The sequence below is a fragment of the Carya illinoinensis genome, chromosome 2 (genome assembly GCF_018687715.1).
Source record: "Carya illinoinensis cultivar Pawnee chromosome 2, C.illinoinensisPawnee_v1, whole genome shotgun sequence".
Lineage (NCBI taxonomy): Eukaryota > Viridiplantae > Streptophyta > Magnoliopsida > Fagales > Juglandaceae > Carya > Carya illinoinensis.
The window spans coordinates 31,101,634-31,110,013 of NC_056753.1; the positions used below are offsets into that span (position 1 = coordinate 31,101,634).

The following is an 8,380-nucleotide window of genomic DNA, read 5'->3' on the forward strand; positions in this document are numbered from 1 at the left end:
TAATATCATTTAAAAATTATTTAATTACTAAATTATATATATTTTTTAAATTCATACGTGGCTTTTATCTAGAGTAGCATTGTCCATTGGACAATTCTAGTAGGGTGGTCATGTCATTTTTGACGGTGTCGCCTGTCGGCATTGATTCCCACGTTTCGTGATACGCGCCTTACAGCGGCAAGCCCACAGCTACTGGCGCCACTTACAGTGAATCACTCAATTTACGTACTTGTCATCTTCCACCACCACCTACTTTAACGATGCTATTTATTTTCCTTAAAAAAAAAACAATGATGCTATATATTTTTATTTTTATATTTTTTATTATAACTATTTGACTTAACAATTACATTTTTTTTTTTTCGATAACAATGACAATGAGGTGTTTTAAGTGAGGTTGATTTTGGTCGCCACGTTTCGCGACCCTACACCTTAGGGCGTGCCCACCGCTATTGGCACCACTTCATTGTGACAGTCGCGCACGGACTCAATTCTCGTGTTGCAACTTTCACGTCACAACGGCGTTATTTTTTATTTCAATTTTTATTATAATTATTGACGCGACATTTAAAAAATAATAATTTTATAATCTTTAAATCAATATTTTAAATATGATCAAAATATTAAAATAAAAATTTTTAATATTAATACCGTTTTATATACCATTTCAAAATAATTGATATAAATAAATTATATATATTAATTATATTTTAATATAATAATCTATATATAAATAAATTATATATAAATTATAAATAGATTGATTTGAATTTGGTGTCAAAAAATAAATTTATAGTTTTAATACAATCTTTTAACATATTTAAATATTTTTAAAAAATAAAAAATATATTAATATATTAAAAGTCACCTTTTTAATTATTAAATAAAAAAATTTTAAAAAATTAAATATATAAATGAGAAAAATGAGGAAGCAAGCTTCAGAAAATTACAGCATTTTCTTTTGTACAAAATTATGTATGGCACAAAGTGCAATTGAAAGGATATGACAATACTATATTAATTATAAAATAAATAAATAAATAAAGAGTTTTTCTCGACTAAGTCTTTTTTGTTTTTTTTTTAAAGGTCTGCATGGAATGACTTTAAATTCCCACAAATCATTTTTCATCTGACAATGAAAATATGATGTTATAATTAATCAATTTTGGTGGGAGCATAGGAGGCAGTGCCTTAATTTGCTTCCCGATGATCCAACTTTTATATTGAAGCTTGTAATTTATTGAAAAATTAAAAAGTTGTTTGTTGGCTGGCTAACATGCATTTAAAATTTGCAATAATGACTTTTAAAAAAATGTAGCGTTATTTACATGATATTTTTAACATCAGTATCAATTTGATGTAGAGATGTAACTGGTCTAATTTAGTTTAGTTTTGAATAAAATTTAGGACTAAATTAGTATGTACCGATTTTATATTTTTTAAAACTTATTACGCACCGGTTACCCTCTTAAATAGGTACTTAGTTTCTTGTCTAATTTGATTTAATTTTTCTGTTTTAATGTACTATATTATATATAATATAGTACATTAGAGTATATAATACTTTAGTGATAATATATTGCAATATATTATAATATAGTGATATATTATATTATATTATAATATATAGTATTAGTATAATTATCAATATGCACTATATAATATTAGTATAACTATTAATATAATAAACAAAATGATATAAGAGTTTAAAATTTAATATTATATTAATTAATAATTTATCATATAATTTAAAACTATTTTATATATAATTATATATTATATATAAAAATTATATACAATATAAAAAATTAATATATATATATAGACCAGTCTGGTCCTATTTAAAAATAAAATCGAAACAGGACCGATTTTGATCGGTACTGGACCAAATCAAACTCGGGACAGAACCGATCTCACCGGTTTGATCCGGTCTAATTTACTTATTCACTATTTTTTTTACAGCCTTAATTTGATGATTTTAAAAAGGTATAATTATAATTTGTTCAAGAGTTTCAAGTACTTTTTATAAATTTACGGTACATATCTCCTTTCTTTAAAAAAAAAAAATGAAACTGTTTAAAATAAATTTCAAGCTTTCAAACTAACTAAAACGAGCACTAAAAGGACCAAAAATACAAAATCATTTTTATATTTTAATTTTATAATGTACACCATTTCTCCTAAGTTCCTAACATTCCAATATTTAATTGAGTAATGCTACTCAACCTCCCAAACCTCCGCACATCATCTTTTTTTTTTAAATTTTTTTTAGAGTTTATTTTTCTTAAACTAATTGAATTATTTGATTAATTATTCATATATTAAATATTTGATAAAAGAAAAATAATAAAAATTAAAAAAAATGTGATATGTAGAACCTGTGTGAATGGTAAGAAATTGTGTAGCTTTTTACCATTCAATAAGAGATAGAGAACTCACCTTGATTTTATGAACACACGCTAACATAACGCATAACTAGGGTTAGTTGCCAAGATCATTTGGATCAATTGGCAATACTATGCATCGTTTGGTTACACAGTTTATATGAAATGAGATAAAATATTTTGTTGAAAATTAAATAAAATATTGTTTAATATAATTTGTTAATATTTTATTTTGAAATTTAAAAAAATTAAATTATTTATTAAATTTTATGTGGAAATTTAAAAAAATTATAATAATTATATAAACTCTGGATTCTTAATTTTATCTAATCAAATCAGTCTTTTTCTCAAGAACCAATTATCCAATCCCCCTCCTATGTGTGTATATATGTGTATATATATGTATAAAAACTAGGGTTAGTTGTCGGACTAACCACCCATGTGTCTTACTCGAGGGAGACTATCAAAGTTGCTTGGTGGGCGTCGAGCCCCTCAGAAAGAAGGATTGAGGTTGTCTAAGTAGTCTTTTTATTTAAAGAACAAAAATTAACACCACATTTTTTTTTCCAAAGAGCTGGTAGCTACTTACGTAGCAGTTTCGTCACAATTTTATTAAGGAGCCCTCACTTATGGTGGAGAAATACAATTAAATAATAGGACACTTTACAAAAAAAAAAACCCCATGCATCAAATCAACTTATTCTAAGAACAAAAGCTATAATGTTGCCTATATGACTAACATAAGAGGGGGGTGAATTAAGTTGTATTAAAAAAAATAACAATTATAAATCAAATATACAATATAAAATATAAACAAAATACGAAATAGCAATAAATATAAAGAGTAAAGGTAAGAGATAAGCAAACTCAGTATGTTAATGAGGTTCGGCCCCACTGCCTACATCTTCGCCTCAAGTTATCCATTGAGGATTTTCAAATTCACTATTAAACCTCTTTTAGGTGGAGATAGAAACCTATTACATCTTTGAACAACACCGCTACAAAGGATCCGTGTATAACACTCTCTACACTTACAATCACCTTACACGTGGTGATTCAACTATTCCCTGTGTAGAACACTTTTTACATGCACAAGGGTTATACACACCCTTTTACTGATACAAGAGCTGATAGTGAGTAGGTTATTAGAAAACACTCCTCAATGAGTGGAATAAGAACAATACAACACAAATTATATCTCTCAAAATGAACAAGAATTAAGGCTCAATGCTTAGAGAAGAGAGAGTAAAAGTTTTGAATGAATGTTGTATTGTCTTGGTGTTGTAAATGTGAAACTCTTAAATGATCTATTTATAGGCACATAAGACTTCATATTCAAATTTAAAAAGATTCACATGTCAAAGACAATATCATTCACTTTTTAAAAAATTCAAATAAAAGGTTCTTCTTTTTCAATTGTCAAAGACAGCATCATTCATTTTTTAAAAATACTTCAAACCTAATCTTTTACTTTTGACATATGACAAAATGAGCACACTTTACTTTTTAAAAAATTCAAACCTAATCTTTTACTTTTTGCATATGACAAAAGGAGCACACTTTATTTTTCAAAATTTTCAAACAAAATCATCTACCTTTTGCATAAGTAAAAAAAAACATTAATCGCTTTTGAAAATATTCAAATAAAACATGTACATGTGAAAGATGACAATCAATTATCTTTAATATTTTTAAAGTTCAACCCTTTAATCAAGATATGCATATGTAAAAGATGACAATCAATCATCTTTTAAAATTTTTAAATTTAATTTTCAAAATATTCATGCACATGTGGAAAATGCATTTTAATGCTTTATGATAAAATATTAATTTTGAACATTAATTTTAATTTCAAATTTTTAAAAGATTTACAACATTACTCTATAATTTTAATGTGAACGGGTTCCCTTCTTGCTCATGCTTGTTTCTTTGATGTGCTTGACTCCATTGTGTAGACAACTTGAATTTGAGACTTCTTTATTCTTTGAATTCATTTGTTATCATCAAAATCCATATTTAGATATATAATTACACAAAATTTAAAATCTTAAATTTAACATATACAATCCTTAGCATAAGGAGCCCCAGTTTATCAAGTCTGATTATGCCTTTCAAAAGCCGTGGTAAAGTATGATGCCCCTCATATCGAACATTTAATCCCATATCATCCTGTCGTGCTAGAAAATCCGTCGCTTGATTTCCTTAGCTATATTGATGTACCACCATAACCGATAGCCCCTCAAGTGCAACCAAAAATTAACACCACATCAAGACTCAATCGCTAGATTGTCTAACGTCTGATTCTACAAGATTATAGGAAATGAATTTGAATTTGAAAAATGCTATTTAAAGATCTCGCAGACATCTAAATTAGATTTGTAAAATTTAAAATATAAAATTTATATTTCAAATTAAATTATGTTACATAAATAATATGTGATGTAAAGACATTTAAATAGATTTATGTCGTTTATTTTATTAGGTATTTTTGTATGCGTATTGGAAAATAGAAGTAGATAATAAAGAAAATGAGAAATTTTTTAAGAAAACATTTAAAAAAAAACAAAAACAAAAACTTTTTTAAAAATCGATAGAATTCAGGAGGTAAGGTATAACATGAAATTCCGTTAGTTTTGCAAAATTCGTTGCTAGTTATATATAGATAATTGATAGAATTCAAGATGTGTTCTGATGTTCGAGAATTGACCAATTCAACTTTTCATTCAGAAGGCTCCAATTCTGTGTCTCCCTTAGGTTTCTCTCATTTTGTGGCTCTGCTCGCACTCTCCCAGAAGAATGCACACCATTCACAAATAGCCCATCAAATTAAGCAAGAACCAAAAATCGGCAAATCGGAGAAAGACCCAAAAAGAAAAGAAAAAAGAAAAAAAAAAAGAAAAAAAAGATTACAACAAAATCTTCAGCGGCCAAAAGGCCTTCCTTGGGCATCAAGATACCGGCTGAGTAATGGCCGTGGCTCAGCTTCTCCTTCGGCCATATCTTTTCTTATACATTTTCTTGGTCCTTTCTCCCACGACGCATTCTATAATCGAGTCTAAAGCTTTGCTTAAGCTCAAAAAATCATTTACAAAAGCCGATGCGCTAAGTTCTTGGGTGCCTGGCTCGTCGCCATGCAAAGAAGGGGCCTATTGGATCGGACTAATTTGTTACAAAGGCATTGTGGCAGGACTTCGCCTTGAAGGAATGAACTTGTCGGGGAAGATAGATGTTGAAGCCTTGCTTGAAATGCCGGCGCTTAGAAGTGTTAGCATTACAAATAATGCCTTCTCGGGTCCGATCCCCGAATTCAACCGGTTAGGTGCTTTGAAGGCCCTTTACTTGTCAGGGAATCAATTTTCGGGTGAAATTCCCTCGGATTACTTCGCAAAAATGGATTCCTTGAAGAAAATTTATCTTTCTGACAACAAACTTACGGGCAAAATCCCTTCTTCACTAGCTCAACTTCCCAATCTAATGGAATTGCATCTTGAAAACAATCAATTTATTGGAGAAATTCCTTCTTTAGATCAACCGACATTGACATCGATCAACGTGTCAAACAACAGATTGGAAGGGGAAATCCCGGTTAGCAGCTTTTCTAGGTTTAATGCAAGTTCATTTGCCGGGAATGCTGGACTTTGTGGGGAAAAGTTGGGCAGGGAGTGCCAAAAGGCACTTGATCAGCCGACCACCGGCAATGGGGACGGTTCAAAGAAGATGATTGCCGCGATCATGACATCAGTAGTGGCGTTTATTTCGATTGCTGCAGTGATCATCGTGAGATTCAGGCGTAATAGAGAAGATTTGGATGCCCCTGAAGATGTCGAGGAAGAAGCCGTTGAGGTGCACGTATCTCAGTCTGTGCCAAATGGGAAAGAAGCGGATTCAATGCGAGAGGAGGGCAACAACTCAAGCTGTAAAGGATCCATTAATGGCAAGGGCGTGGGGATGGGAGAATTGGTGGTGGTGAATGACGAAAAGGGTGTCTTTGGGTTGTCGGATTTGATGAAGGCATCCGCAGAGGTGCTTGAAAATGGGGCATTGGTGTCTTCATACAAGGCCGTGATGGCTAATGGGGTGGCAGTGGTGGTGAAGAGGATGAAAGAAATGAACACACTCGGAAGAGATGTTTTTGATGCAGAGATGAGGCGGCTCGCCAACCAACGTCACCAGAATATCTTGACGCCTTTGGCTTACCATTACCGAAAAGACGAGAAGCTGTTGGTCTATGAGTACATTCCCGGACGTAGTTTACTTCATCTATTGCATGGTACGACTTGATAGAAAAACACCCTTGTGAACTCTGCACTTTTGCAGCTTACTACTAAGAACATCAGAAGGAAAAATGAACATGAATTGTTCAAGTTTCCCCTGTCTGCTTAGGACCATGCACGTAGAATGCGAAGTCTATATGCACATTTTTCGTGATTTAGGTTATTTTATCTTATGAGATTAATGAGTAATGAGTCCTAATAAGACTATTTTACTTCCTTAGGTGAGCGTGGACCGTCACCCCCAGAACTTTATTGGCCTTCCCGTCTGAAGATTGTTAAAGGAATTGCTAAAGGGATGGGTTATCTTCACACAGAACTTGCATCCTCTGACATACCCCACGGCAATCTCAAATCCAGCAATGTTCTTCTCAGCCCTGACTATGACCCATTGATCTCCGAGTATGGATTTAGCCCATTGATCAACCCTGCAAATGCAGCGCAAGAATTGTTTGCATACAAGGCACCGGAGGCAGCTCATTCTGGACAACTATCTCCTGCATGTGACGTCTATTGTCTAGGGATTGTCATTCTTGAAATCCTTACTGGGAAATATCCTTCTCAATATCTAAGCAATACTAAGGGTGGCATTGATGTGGTCCAATGGGTAGCATCAGCCATTGCTGATGGGAGAGAATCTGAGGTGTTTGATCCAGAGATTGCAAGCTCTGTGAATTCAATCGTTGAGATGAAAAAGCTTCTCTACATAGGGGCAGCTTGCACTGAAACGAACCCAGAGCAACGGCTAGACATGATGGAAGCAGTTAGAAGGATAGAGGAGATACAGGTGGAGGGAGGTCAAGGGGAAGCTAGGGCAATGCATGTCTTACCATCGCTTCGAGACGGCTATGCAGATTCAGTGCCACAACCTCACGTATCAAGAAGTTCACAAGAAAGCCTTCCCGGGTGCTCTGGGAGGATGATTTCCTCGGACAGCATTGGAAGTCGGTCAGGGCATCATAATGATAATAATTTTTCCTTTGACTTCTCATCTTCTGTGTAAAGAATTTTTTTTTTTTTTTTCATTTTCTATTTTTGATCAGGTGAGGATATCCCCAAGTATTCGACTCTAAAACCGAATTAGTTGTTGGTATATCATCATAGAAGAAGTTTTTTTCTTTTTCTTTTTTTTGTTTTTTTTCTTTTCTTTTGGGAAGAGAAATTAAGGTCAAATGAAAATTCATTAATGCATATATATGGACCCAAGTTATGTATATTAAGTAAATTTTAAACATTACTTTCTTTCTCAAACTTTTAAATGTTTTTTTTTTTTCCTTAAGCAGTACGTTTCGGACGGTATTACATGTCAAACAAAAAAGTCTTTTTCTTAAAAAAAAAAAAACTACTAGAATCTCAAAATGTTTCCAGAAATTTTGCAACATGACAAAGGTTAACGGCAGAGCTAGCCTACTTTACGTATAACAACAAAAGCAACAAATAGGGAACCTTCGTCATCTCCGACACATAATCTACCATCTTTTGTTTAACTGTCTTTCGTTATCTCTAATTTTTCAATTCAACATTTCTCTATTTTCATAGACTAGTATGTATAGTTGAAAGAGAAATGATATTTGTACTCATAAAATGTATATATACCGCTTAATCATTTTGTAAAAAGTGAGTAAATATAAAATCTATATAATTATTTATTTTTTAATAATGGACCCCTATTTTTCAAAAAGATTGTCGCGTTTGCACATTCAACAACTGTATTTAACATTATTC

General features: G+C 31.9%; 1 protein-coding gene across 1 annotated transcript; it reads left to right on the forward strand.

Moving 5' to 3' along the window:
- Window positions 1-5,214: 5,214 nt before the first annotated feature.
- On the forward strand, window positions 5,215-7,869 carry LOC122295243 (pollen receptor-like kinase 3). Its single transcript, XM_043104341.1, has 2 exons — window positions 5,215-6,654; window positions 6,880-7,869. Exons 1-2 carry the CDS (start codon window positions 5,352-5,354, stop codon window positions 7,656-7,658), a joined length of 2,082 nt encoding a protein of 693 aa, XP_042960275.1. The 5' UTR covers window positions 5,215-5,351; the 3' UTR covers window positions 7,659-7,869.
- Window positions 7,870-8,380: the final 511 nt, after the last annotated feature.